This window comes from Aedes aegypti, chromosome 2 (assembly GCF_002204515.2).
Source record: "Aedes aegypti strain LVP_AGWG chromosome 2, AaegL5.0 Primary Assembly, whole genome shotgun sequence".
Taxonomy (NCBI): domain Eukaryota; kingdom Metazoa; phylum Arthropoda; class Insecta; order Diptera; family Culicidae; genus Aedes; species Aedes aegypti.
The window spans coordinates 200,418,889-200,433,160 of record NC_035108.1 but is presented as its reverse complement, the minus strand read 5'-3'; the positions used below and the strand labels follow the sequence as shown (position 1 = coordinate 200,433,160).

Genomic DNA, 14,272 nt, shown 5'->3' with positions numbered 1-14,272 from the left:
ATTTGTTTGAAGATCAAAAGCTTGTTTTTGAGACAATGTTTCGATTTTCTGTCAATAAGTGGATACAGACATTTTATATATTTGTTACATTGTTACAACCAGTGCTGGGAATGGTAATAGTAGTAGGCTTGAATTTTCGCGAAAATCACGTGCCTCTCCAGTACAGTAGTTCAAAAACGTGAATCTCATTAAGTAGCCTATGTTGGATGCACGAATTTTCTAAATCATGAGTGTCATTGAAGGCTCTAAATGCGGGAAATGCAGCGGGAAATAGAACATTTTTCTACAGTAATTCTGGGTTGCCCTTAGCAACGGGTGTTTTGCTATTTTCAAGGCTTTATGCCTACAGCAGCGATGGGCATGAGTTTCACTGGCTTCGCTGACTGTGATTGGCTTTGCTTGGCTGCTGTAGAGTGAATTTCATGATTTTTTCCAACCCTGGTTACAACTGATTGGACGATAGCTAGAAGCTTCTGCAGGATTTTTTTCTGGTTTCAAAATTGGTACAACCTTAGCATTTTTCCATTTGTTAGGAAAATATGCTAATTGAAAACATTTGTTAAATATATCAACTAAGAATGATAAGCTACTTTCTGGAAGTTTCTTAATGAGGATGTAGAAAATTCCATCATCGCCAGGAGCTATCATATTTTTGAATCTTTTAATAATAGTTCTCACTTTTTCCAAATCAGTCTCCCAGGAATTTTTATAAAACGTTTTCTTGGTTGAGAATATTTTCGAAGTCCTGAGTAACTTGTAACCGTTGTTACAAGAATTCAAATACTTTTTTTAAATTGCACCATGTGGTCGAGTATTCAAATATTCAAATAGCATAAGCAGTCAAAACCACTGGGCAGTTCGACATAACTATATGTAACGGTCGTAAAAGCATGGCGTAAAAGTTACAGCAAAATGGGGACACGGTTTCACGAATGGGCTGAAGGGTTCGAAGGATGCTTGCTGGGCGGCCATCGCCCACTTTTAATCAGGCGAGCGTGTAGACCAGAAGTGCTCAGTGGAGAAGTAAATTTGATAATAAAGTGCACTACTCGCACAATCGAGTTAAGTTGGAGAGACCGTTCACCGCAACTCAGGTAAACCATTAGCCCAATGGCATAAAAGGGAGCCAGGACCTTTTTTGTTCTTGTGATTTAAAGCAATCTGGTTGGCGCGTCCTTAGACCGCCATTGCACGCTACGGTCGAAGTGACTTTTGTAGTCACGAGACCTAATAGTCAAGGACCATTGTTCCTCTGGCCGAGGGCCATCAACGCAAAGGAGGACACTACTCGGGCAACGGCCCTAAATATCAAGGAGTATTCCCTTCACGGTTCGACAGAGGGCGGCCATGCCGTCGTCGACCGGTTTCGTTCGAAGGAAGCGCCTGTGCATCCGAACCAACTCCACATCGCTGAAGACCGTCATTCCAGCCCATTCATATCCGCCATTGCCCCAAGCTTTGTCCGCCGGTATCGGTGCCATCTTGCCGATCGTCGCAGCGTCAGTAGGAGAGACCGTCAACGCCGGAGTGAATCCGGTAAATCGTCGCGAGCGCTCGCTGGACTGCAGAACACCAGGTACGTGCCCGAAAATCCAGTGTGACCCACCAGAACAGTTTGGCCAAATACATCGTTAAAATTTGAACCGCTCGTGTGTGTGATTATTTGAATAGTTGAGTGCCCTTTGAATCCGCGAAGCCCCTCCGGTTGCCCGGTAGTGCGCCGACCCTGTGACTGTGTCCGAGTCTCGCGCTGCTGAGTTGTTGTCGGGTAGAACATTAGTTTCAAACTTGATTTTCAATTGGACTAGTAAGTCCTAAATTAAAATTGTGCGCGCTTTCAAACTGCATAGCAAGTTTGTGAGCTTTTCGCAATTAGTTAATAATAATTTGTTTTCTTCTTTCAATGCCGGTATTGGATTTAAGGATTTTTCAAAATTTTAGATAATTTCCAAAAAGGCTTAAAGCCCTGGTCCAATTGAAAAATGTTATTTCCAATTTTTTTTTCTTAATTGTGAAAAAAGTTTTTTTAATTTCTTTCTGCAGATTCTGCCATATAATTTTCATAGCAGGATCGCGAGTGCGTTGAATTTGCCTTCTCCTCGCGTTATTAAGACGGAGAGTTTAAGATGGTCGTCTATAACCACGTATTTAAATTTTACTTCATATTTTGGAATTGCAATGTCCCTGGCATCAACAATGGAATTTGTTAAAGTTTCGAGAGCACTGTTTGTCAATATCAAGTTTTGTTTGCAGAGAAATGTTAACATCAAGATTAGAGTCAATATATGTTTCATTTATATTCCAGTCAGCTCGAAAATAATTGAAAGTGGAGCTGATAGGATTGAGAATCGTTTTATGGAATATTTCAAATGTAAGAGGAACATGATCAGAATTAAAATCAGCATGAATGATCAGTTGGCTACAAAGGTGACTAACTTCGGTTAAGAGCAAATCAAATGTAGGGCTAATACTATTTATTTTTCCATTTGTTTTGCTTAACTGATTAACAGAAACTTTGTTATTTCGTTAAGTATGTAGTGGGTCTCGTACTATCAAAGTTAGACTTATGATTGCCCCCGCGATTTGTGCATAAGAACTTATCGGTATCTTCCTTCACAGGACATACGTCAAATCATGCATTTAGCATGCATGCGGCAATGTTTTGTTCTATATTAATTAGACCCCACTTTTGGCACCGACGGCACTGAGTGGGGTTTTGGAAAGTTCCTCCAGGTTTCTGGAAATGTTCCCATGTCACACGGGCATCGAACATAAGTCTTGCTTTTTCTAAAGCTTTAATATTATTTAGATCCTTTTTATTAAAGTGAATTAAACAGTATTCTTGAGAAGGCCCTTTCCGAACAATGCCAGATTGGGTTCTCTTTTTCATAATCATTACTTGGACTGGGGAAAAACCACGCAAATCATTTATTCCAATTTTGATCTCTTCAGGTGACTTATAGGCACTTGGGAGACCTTTGAAGACGACTCTGAACAAACGTTTAGTTTTGTCGTCGTAAGTAAAAAAAATGTGCTTCTTCTCTTCAAGATGTTTGAGAAGAAGTTCGCGATCTTTAAGAGTTTGCGGCAAAACGTGACAGTCTCCTTTCTTTGCGATTTGGAAGGAAACCTTGATTTCCGTGATGGAGTTCAAGATCTCCTGCCTAAATCCCCCAAATTTGGAACAACTGACCACGATAGGCGGCACTCTTTGCTTCCTCAATTTCTTCGTTTAGTGACAGTTATAAATCACACTTTTTTGGAAGGAAATTGTGAATTCAGAGATTCATCCTTCCTTTTGTTTGTAGTTGCAACCATGTTTAGTGAATAAACGAAAGAAGACGAGACTTCCTAAGAGGTTTTTTACCAAGACGGTGTCCAAGAAGGATTACCACTTGCAACAGGGGTGAAACTTGCACCTCTTTAAAATGCAACCGAATTATCGTTTCGTTCAGCATTGACTTAAATTATTATGTTTTATTATGTCATTCATTGACGTTAGGTATACAGCATAATATTTCGGCGAGGGTTTGGATATTGTTTCTCTTTTGGTTGGTTTGCTGGAGGTGAAAATCATATTACACGTTGGATTGTATGAAATTATTTCTAAAAAAAACGTTCCTCGTACCACACAAACGGTAGAAATATGTCATTTGGGTTATTTGCTATCAGTTACAGTACTCAGTAGTGTACAAATTGACAATATAAAAGTTTTGATAATTTGATGCAAAAAATTCAAAAACGTTTTTGACTACCCTTGTGGGGTAACTTGCAACAGCAATTTCGATCTCAATTGTTTGATATTTCTTGCCGTTTGTCATCGAAAACACATGAAAAGGCAAAAATTAACAAATATTTGTTCAGTAACATTGAAATTGTTATACCTCAATCAATTCAATACGCGTTTGATACTAAATATTAGAAAATTTACATGAATGGCATTATTGTTAGATTTTCATGAAATTAACTTGAACTGCTATTGGGATTTTTCTGCATAAAATAAGATGAAAGTTATGTCAAAACATCAATAGATGCCATTTTAAGACATACATATCCAAATGTAATACGCCGCTTTGATTTATATATGTATAAGAAAAATATTTATGTGAAATATAACCTAAAATACCACTATATTAGAAGAAAAAATACATTAAAAAGTTTTATTGGCTTTCCAATAACTGTGAAGACTTATGATATTCTAGAATTTTTCCCGTGTCAATGTCAATGAAGTTTTCAATCGAATTCAATTCGAATCATAATTCAATCAATATTAATTAGTTTTCTAAAAGTAGAGTACCGTAATTTCGGGTGAAATTGATCACTTTTCACTGTTTTCCATGCCTGTTTTCTATGATGTTGCCAATTCCAAACAACTTAATGCAGGAAAACAAGTACGACAGTGAGCCTCATTGATTTATATACACAAATTTTCATACAGTTGTGATTTTAGTGCTGAAAATCGTCTCTAAAATAAAAAATCAAGTAATTCCATTTCGGGGTGAAATTGATCACCTGTCAAAACCATTATTGTTAGTTTTGAAAACAACTTTAATTATTTAATTTGAGCCTCCTGAATCCAAATATGCTTGCCAAATTCTTAACAATGCATAATTTATGGAAATAATAAACAATTAATTTTCAACAATACCGCAGAAAACGCCTAAATGTAGGCAATTTCTGAAGGAATCTTCTGATATCAATAAAAAAAATCAATTATTACAAAAAAAAAAACGAACAAACTGGTACGAATTTTGATGATTGGGGATATTTTTCAAGCATCCTTACAAATTTTCAGGTTGACACCATGTCCAAGTCCTTGTTCAAAACTTTAAGTTTATTGATGTCTGCCAATACCACACAGAACACGATTATGGAATTTTCATTTATTTTCATAGAAATTAGTATTCCTTAACACAAAAAGCTTCACAACATGCAATTCGACAATAGTTAAGACAAACAACGTTCATACATACAACAATACATAGGTTGCATTTCTGTGCTCTATTAGAGGGAAATAAAATCGTGTACACAGTGATCAATTTCACCCTACTGATCAATTTCACCCGAATTTACGGTAGCCTATTTCTGATTATTGTCATGCTTTTACTGTAAAAAGTTATTAAATGATCATAATAACACGATATAAATAAAGTTTTTAATAGTATACTTTAGGTAGCACTGTGTGTTGCATGTTACCCCACATCAGGGGTAGCATTAAAAATGTATAATTTTTCGTCTCTCCTGCTCCCAGAATACCAAATACTGATAAAATTAATAATACGTGGTATTCTTTACATGTCGATTAGGGTACCAGATGATTTTTGTCTCATCTGAATCCTCAAAATATTCATCCATAAAGCTTTGAAGTTGACAATTGTTGCAAGTTACCCCGTTTGACGGTACCGTAAAACGGGGTAACTTTGATAATGCGGGTAGCTTTGATAGTACGAGACCCATTACATACTTAACGAAATAACAAAGTTTCTGTTAATCAGTTAAGCAAAACGAATGAAAAAAAAGAGTATTAGTATGACACTTCATGCCAAAGCTATTTTCATTGGAATCAAGTACATTTGAGAATTTATATGCAAATATTAATTATTTATAAGATTTTAGCATTTTTGAAACGCTCAAAAACAATCTGTTCTACGATCACTATCTTTGACAGCCTAGTTGTAGTAGAACATGAATTCTATCTCAAATCTCTCAGCGGAAACCATTTTTACAAACTGGAACCATTTTTGTAATCTACGTCAGAAATTTCCATATAACGTTTAACGCCTAGAGGTATGCAACGCTCTATAAATGTTCCGTAATTGATTCAATTTTGTGCGATTTATACTTCATTATCAAAGTTACCCCAAAACAAAAAACCGACTTTCGATTATGTGAAAAATTATATATCCATTCAGAATAAATCTTTTGGCAATCTATCAACTGCAATCGATAGTTAATAGTACTGGTGCTTGTTTTAAAAATATAAATTATTATTCTTTGAAACAGCATGCCTAAATATTCAAGTTTTATTCGAAAGAACTATCAAAGTTACCCCGTTTTACGGTACTGTTTTTGTAGCACTGAAAAGTACTGTTTTATTGCTTCAGGTAGTTTTTGAAAAACTTCCAAGAGCAGAGAGAATTCGTGTACGCACAGCACAAAGGTACGGATGCGCACTGTGACCAAGTCACTTAAAAGTGACCAACTACCAGCCCTGCCATGTATACTCTTCCTTTCGCTGGGCCCATGCTGAACATAAAAGCTCATTCACAATTATCTGTGTCGCTTATTAGTTCACACAGTAGCGATTCAAGAGTGGAGTAAAGCAAAACCATGCACTGAGTGATGGCACTGTAGCTATCATTGAAAATGCTGGTAATTCTTTCGGTCGCTGCCATTCGTTAATACTACTCGAATCGAGGGAGGATGCGGCTTTGGCCAACCAGCTGAGCTGCATGCAGAACCATTTTCCAACGTTTATTTTAGTTAAACACTAACCACCGAGGTGTTCGAACGCTTTTCCAGCTTTGCTCTGAACAGACCACAGCATTCAATGGAACTGTGGCTCAAGAGTGGAAAGCTCATCGCGTTGGGCTCTAGTGATTCTAAACAATAATAATTGCCGTTTCAGTGACTAACTATCTAATATGTTGGGTATTTGCCAAAAAGTTTAGCATTGAGAATTTCTTAGATAGTTCTAATCATAAAAGTGCGCGCTTTATACTTATTTACTGAGGTGTATAATTCCGAGTGGTTTGTGAATTTCTTCAGAGCATTGAGACGTTGACATGAGGCTCACAGTTTAAACCCCTTTTAAGCATACGTAACTGCCGTTTCCTATGGATAGTTGAATTGGAGTCGCGTGCAATTTCCCCGTATAAAATGTGGTCGTAATGCTGCAGTGATTTTGATTAATGCTCGCCGGTAGATAACGATACAACAGAGAAGCGTACACCATACGAGTGACAAAATGGGAATTCAACAACGAGTTTAAATATTTTCAGCCTTCGCGCATGATACAATGCAGGAAAGAGTGAAGAGTTCCGAAATACCAGATTTAAGAAGGTAGATTATGTGCTGCAACGGAAAATGCTGCTTCGATATCGGTGGTTACCACAACGTCTCGTGAGGCGCCGCCAGTTTTGCCCGACATGGGATGGCTTTAGTGTGAAAATGCTTTGCATAGTTGTTTTTCTTGTGGCGATTCGCGCAGTGGATCATCGCGATGTTGGAGTAAACTGTTTTCACTTGGATGTGCAAAAAGTAAATCACATTGTGTTAGATAACGAAAAGGTGAGAAAACTATGCATATAATTTAAATAAAAGTAATATACAACAATATCTACACTCCCGTGCACACGTTTGAGGTCACCCATTAAAAGCATAGCATAGCATAGCATAGACGGACTGTACATGTCAATTGTTGCTACTCCTGTTGCTGATTGATCGGAACTGGTAAGAATTGCACTACGATCCAAACGAATAAGGGATGGGAGTTTCCGCTTACTCTCGAAGTGCAATTTTAGCAGATCTAATATTATTGATCAATAACGGCGCCAGCCAAGTCCTTACAGTCAGTTGGAATGGGGAAGGAATGTTAGGGTGTAATGATTGTTGCTTCTAGAGACCGAGAATACCTCTGCATATTCAAAATCACCACGGGAAGGGTGTTTATTAGTGAGGGAGGAAAAGATCTGGGAGTCACCTTTGGTCGGTGATAGAGAGGAAAAATACAACTTAAACTTAAAGCTAGTTTTGCATATTTGTCTCGAGAAGTTTTTGGTAGAAGATTAATAAAACGGCAACATCCATAATGTCGAATCATTCAAAAGATGTGGATAATGCTGACAGTTGTAGTGACGAACCATACACAGTTTGTTTGAATATTTCATAAAAGTAACGCCGTCATGAAAAAATGAATGAGGTACAATAAGCATGAAACGAGCTCACCAGTTAGTAATCCATCTTCAACTGATTACACATCTAATTTGACCTCTTCATGGCTCATTCAAAAATCAATGAATTAATCTTACTGCTTAAACATTTCTTCTACCATTTTTTTTAAATTTTGTTTAAGAAATCATTACTTAAGGCGAAGTAGTCCGTCATTGAAATTTGTACGCGTTGTTGATGATTGTTCCTAATTCATCTCACGTGTTCAAATTAATGAAAATTAATTGCGTTCGCACGGACATACCTGAAAAAGTGTCAGCATACTTACAGTATGTAAGCGCATATATTGATTTTTTTTGCGAATCCATATTAGCTAAAAAATCGTAATCTTCAAATTCAAATTAAATAGAAATATTCAACAATTATATTTTATTTACACTTCTGAAATTTAATTAAAAACCAGTGATAAGGATAGTATCAAAAAAATAATTAGCAACATTCATGGTGATTGCTCTACAATCTGAATTGAATGATGTTTGGCAAACCTTCAATATTATATATATATATATATATATATATATATATATATATATATATATATATATATATATATATATATATATATATATATATATATATATATATACATATATATATATATATATAAATAGTTTAAGATAGGGCCATAAGTTTCTTCTTATTTCAAATCTGATCATAATTTTGTTTTTAAACATTTTGGTGCAATTCATAAATTTATTGCAGGCTGGCTGACAGGTAAAATACAATCCAGCTAGTTTGCGATCTGAGAATTTAAAAAAATGTTTTCAGTATACACAGTTATTCAAAATTGCGTCATGATAAACTAATAATACAATTCATGGAGCTCAATCTTTCCAAAAAAATGGTCGTTGCCTCGCCTCACCCTGGCCGACGGAAAAATTTCGTCACGGAAATTAATGTTGTATTTGAACTTATCGAAACTTGTCTTCAATATTTATCCAGAACCCGCAGGAATCTACCAAAAATCTAATGGGCAGCGTCCATTTGTTACGTAACGCTAAAATTTACAATTTGACGACTCCCTCCCTCCATAACGTTGTTTGTATATACAAAAAAAAAACAATCATTTTGTATGAGCCGTAACGCTTGAGCTGGCTCCCATTACCCCTAGAGCGTTACGTAATTTGTGGATGGCATCTTATCGAACTCAGAAGCACAGACAAACAGACATAACACTCTAAATATTTTCATCGCACAGCAGAATAGCGCCCAATTCTAATATTTGGTAGTTAGCCGACGGGCCACTCGTAGCGCTCGCATCGCTAAAAAAAATCTTTGGTGTTAAACATGCGATTTCCCTTAGAAAACGTCTATTGAATTTTCTAAGGATTTGTTGAAATATTCAAACAGATTCAAAGATGCGTAAGGAATAAATTTAGATATTTTTTTAGGACGTCTTCTTATGTTTAATTCAAGTGTTAATACCATTTATCTATGAATACCTTCAAGAACACCAAAGTATCAACTGCAAAATTCAAAGGAAATCTCTCAACATAACGCTCACGGGATTTCACAAGTTCCAGCATTGCACATTAGAAAAAAAAATCATAAAGAGATCCTTGAAGGAATCCCTAAACAATTTTCTGAAGTATTCTTTTAATAAATTCCATAAGAACTGGATGCAATTTCAATGCATTATTGGGAAATTTTGTATGGATGAAAAAAATTAATTATACATAAACAGATGCCAAGCAATTTTTTCTCAGATATATCTCTCATGGAAAATTGAAGGTCGAGTACCAGAAAAAATACGAGGGGTAATGTTCAAAGAAATATCTTAACGATAACTCAAGAAAAAAAAAGTTAGATAAAATTTGACATGGTCTTAAAAAGTTAGATAAACTTTGACATTAACTCCTGAAAATCTTCAATTAATTTCTGAAAATACATTGACTGTTCATTTATTTAGTTAACATCTAGACAAATAACACTGAATCAACAATTTCACGCCACAATACTCGGTTTGTGGCCGCATCTCTCCATCCTCGGTTCTGCCCCACGCTCGCCAAATCGATACGCACTTGATCCGCTCACCTAGCTCGCTGCGTTCCACGCCTTCTTGTACCGACCGGATCCGAGGCGAACACCATCTTTGCAGGGTTGGTGTCCGGCATTCTTGCAACATGTCCTGCCCATCGTATCCTTCCAGCTTTGGCCACCTTCTGGATACTGGGTTCGCCGTAGAGTTGGGCGAGCTCGTGGTTCATCCTTCGCCACCGCACACCGTTTTCCTGCACACCGCCGAAGATCGTCCTAAGCACCCGACGTTCGAAGACTCCAAGTGCTTGCAGGTCCTCCTCGAGCATCGTCCACGTTTTATGCCCGTAGAGGACTACCGGCCTTATGAGCGTTTTGTACATGGTACATTTGGTGCGGGCGTGAATCTTTTTTGACCGCAGCTTCTTTTGGAGGCCATAGTAGGCCCGACTTCCACTGATGATACGCCTCCGTATTTCACGGCTAACGTTATTGTCAGCCGTCAGCAAGGATCCAAGGTAGACGAACTCGTCGACCACCTCAAACGTATCCCCGTCTATCGTAACACTGCTACCTAGGCGAGCCCTGTCGCGCTCGGCTAGCATGTATTTTGTCTTGGTCGCATTCACCACCAGTCCAACTTTTGCTGCCTCGCGTTTCAGGCAGGTGTACAGGTCTGCAACCTTTTCAAATGTTCGGCCGACGATGTCCATATCATCTTCGAAGCAAACAAATTGACTGGATCTTGTAAACATCGTACCCTGGCTGTTTAACCCGGCTCTCCGCATAACACCTTCTAACGCAATATCGAACAACAGGCACGAGAGTCCATCACCTTGTCATAGTCCCCGGTGGGATCCAAACGAACTGGAGTGTTCGCCTGAAACCTTCACACAATTTTGCACACTTTCCATCGTCGCTCTTATCAGTCTCGTGAGCTTCCCGGGAAAGCTGGTTCTCGTCCATGATTTTCCATAGCTCTACGCGGTCGATACTGTCGTATGCTGCCTTGAAATCGATGAAAAGGTGATGCGTTTGGACCTGATATTCACGACATTTTTGGAGGATTTGCCGTAAAGTAAAGATCTGGTCCGTTGTCGATTGGCCGTCAACGAAGCCAGCTTGATAACATCCCACGAACTCGTTTACTACAGGTGGAAGACGACAGAAGATGATCTGGGATAATACTTTGTAGGCCGCATTTAGAATGGTGATCGCTCGATAGTTCTCACAATCTAACTTGTCGCCTTTCTTGTAGATGGGGCATATTACCCCTTCCTTCCACTCCTCCGGTAGCTGTTCTGTTTCCCAGATTGTGCCTATCAGCCGGTGTAGACAAATGGCCAGCCTCTCCGGCCCCATCTTTATGAGTTCAGCTCCGATACCATCCTTACCAGCAGCTTTGTTGTTCTGGAGTTGGTGAATGGCATCCTTAACCTCCCTCAAAGTGGGGGCTGGTTGGTTTGCATCCTCCGCAGTACTGACCAAGGCATTTCCTCCGTTGTCCCGACCTTCATTGTCTGTGCTCTCAGCGCCATTCAGGTGTTAGCTAAAGTGCTGCTTCCACCTGTCGATCACCTCACGCTCGTCCGTCAAAATACTCCCATCCTTATCCCTGCACATCTCGGCTCGCGGCACGAAGCCGTTGCGGGATGCGTTGAGCTTCTGATAGAACTTACGCGTTTCTTGAGACCGTCACAGCTGTTCCATCTCCTCGTACTCCGTCTCCTCCAGGCTGCGTTTTTTCTCCCGAAAGAGGCGGGTCTGCTGTTGCCGTTTCCGTCTATAGCGTTCCACGTTCTACCGGATCCCTTGCTGCAGCATGACCGCCCGCGTTGCATTCTTCACCTCAAAAACCTCCTGGCACTCCTCGTCGAACCAATCGTTCCGTCGACTCCGTCCCACATACCCGACGTTGCTCTCAGCTGCATCGTTGATGGCTGCTTTTAATGTTCTCCAGCAGTCCTCAAGAGGGGCTTCATCCAGCTCACCCTCCTCCGGTAATGCAGCCTCGAGGTGCTGCGCGTATGCCGCTGCGACATCCGGTTGCTCAAGCCGCTCTAGGTCATACCGAGGCAGCCGTCGGTACCGTACGTTGTTAACGACGGAGACTTTTGGGCGCAGTTTGACCATCACCAGATAGTGGTCAGAGTCGATGTTAGCGCCACGATAGGTCCTGACGTCGATAATGTCGGAGAAGTGCCGTCCATAAATCAGAACGTGGTCGATTTGCAATTCTGTCTGTTGTGGTGATCTCCTGGTGTATCGATATGGAAGGCTGTGCTGGAAGTAGGTGCTACGAATGGCCATATTCTTGGAGGCGGCGAAATCAATTAGTCGTAGGCCGTTTTTGTTCGTCAGCTGGTGAGCGCTGAACTTTCCAATCGTCGGTCTGAATTCCTCCTCCTGACCAACCTGAGCGTTTAGATCTCCTATGATGATTTTGACTTCGGGTCTATTTTATTGCTTCAGGTACGCGAGGTACCAATGGTACGCCATGCCCAGCCATTTACCAACATTAACTGTATTCCTGTATAAATTCTTAGAGGGATTTAGGTGTAATTCCTAAAGAAATTTAATAGGAAATATATAAAGGCATCTAAGTGGAAATTCAGGAAAAAAAATATCAATCTTAAGAGTGGTTTACGGTGAAATCTCTGCAACAAATGATATATAAAACTCATGCAATTCATACACTTTGTCTTTAAAGCCATCAATTTAAGGAATGTGTTGAGTAGTTTCTGAAAGAACTCTGGAGTTTCTGAAAGAATAAAGCAACAATCTAAAAATAAATTCTCGGAATGTTGGATTCATTGGAGGAGTACTTGCGAGATGCCTGGAGAAATTCGGGAGTTACACAGTTAAAAATAATGAATATTACACGTCATGTAAACTTCATTTATGCGATGTAAACATAACGTCATGTAAATTTAAGTCTGGAATCATGTAAATTTGTGTTATATGTCATGTAACCACACAGAATCCTGCTGGATTACATGACATATAATTGAAGTTTACATGACATGTTATGTAAATATCCATTATATACCACGCTCCAATTATGTGCATTATATGTCTCAGAAATTTACACGTTTCGTTCGAACTGTGTATCCATGGAACAAATATCATTCTTGGAGGAATTATAAGTATGAAATCCTTGTATTAAATCTGTCATTTTTCGCTACTCAGCCAAAAATTTGAGCCAAGATGCGTTTCGGCTCACTGTGAAAGAAAGAAGAGTGTGGATGTCCTCCATAGTTTAACGTTTCATACAGAAAGGGTGCATAGCTTGTATATAATGAAAATTTTGACTGCATGGATTCCTTCAGTTTTTTTTTATGTAATGCTCGGAGAAATTCCAAGCATACAAAGCATACACGAAGAAGTAATGCTTGGAAAATGGTTATCGAAAATCTAAAAAAATACAATTTTCTGAGGTATTCAGCAAGTTACTTTGTGGAAGTTCAGAAAGCATTCCGGAAAAGTTTCTTGAATGATACATAAAAACTACTTGAAGCAAATTACCGAAAGAACTCCGGGAGTGATTATTGGTGTAACTCAAAAAGGAATCCTTCCATCAAAGTATTATAGAGTTATTTTTGGGAAAGTCTCGAGAAAAATTCTCTGAGTAATGGACGATGTTCTGGAAATATTCTTGGAGACATTCAAGATAAGGGAACCTTCCTTAGCCGAACGGTTAGAATCCGTGGCTACAAAGCAAAGCTATGCTGAAAGTGTCTGGGTTCGATTCCCGGTCGGTGCGGGATCTTTTCGTAATGGAAATTTCCTTGACTTCCCACATAATATACGAATGCGAAAATGGCAACTTTGGCAAAGAAAGCTCTCAGTTCATAATTGTGGAAGCTCTCATTGATCACTAAGCTGAGAAGCAGGCTCTGTCCCAGTTAGAACGTAATGCCAAAACGAAGAAGAAGAAAATATGACAAGCAACAATATTTTTCTAGAGTTAAAAATAACTTTCAAACATAGAAAATATTATGAAATTTAAGTTATATTGAGTGGAATCCTATGAAAAGTTTCTGGGCAGTATATGAGAGTGTAAACATTTCTCAGAGAGGTTCCTTATCTTTTAAGTTGCGAAATAAATTTCTGGCAGATTCCTAGCAAGATATTGAGGACTGTTGATAAGGTTTTCGAATAATTTCTGGTAAGATTTTTTTTTTCAGAGGCCTGATAGTATGTGTATTCCAAAAATTCTGCATGAAATCTAGCATGACGTAATTATTTTATGAATATAAGATTGTGAATAATATGGAATTCCAAAAATATTTTAAAGGTTAATATGGAATACTAAAACTCAAGACTAATTCCAGAAACGATTTTT

At 38.5% G+C, this 14,272-nt stretch overlaps 1 protein-coding gene across 3 annotated transcripts in view; it reads left to right on the top strand.

Annotated features, from left to right (window-relative positions):
* Positions 1–6,308: 6,308 nt before the first annotated feature.
* Positions 6,309–14,272, top strand: part of LOC5572868 (A disintegrin and metalloproteinase with thrombospondin motifs 18) — a 66,467-nt gene continuing 58,503 nt past the window's right edge. The window contains exons 1-2 of one of the 3 annotated variants that reach the window (XM_021843702.1): positions 6,309–6,750; positions 6,816–7,290. In XM_021843702.1, coding sequence (XP_021699394.1) covers positions 7,087–7,290 — 204 coding nt within the window. In that variant the 5' untranslated portion in view covers positions 6,309–6,750; positions 6,816–7,086. Of the gene's footprint in view, positions 7,291–14,272 lie in introns of all 3 variants that reach the window. The other 2 variants (XM_021843701.1, XM_001660577.2) reach the window with 2 other exon arrangements.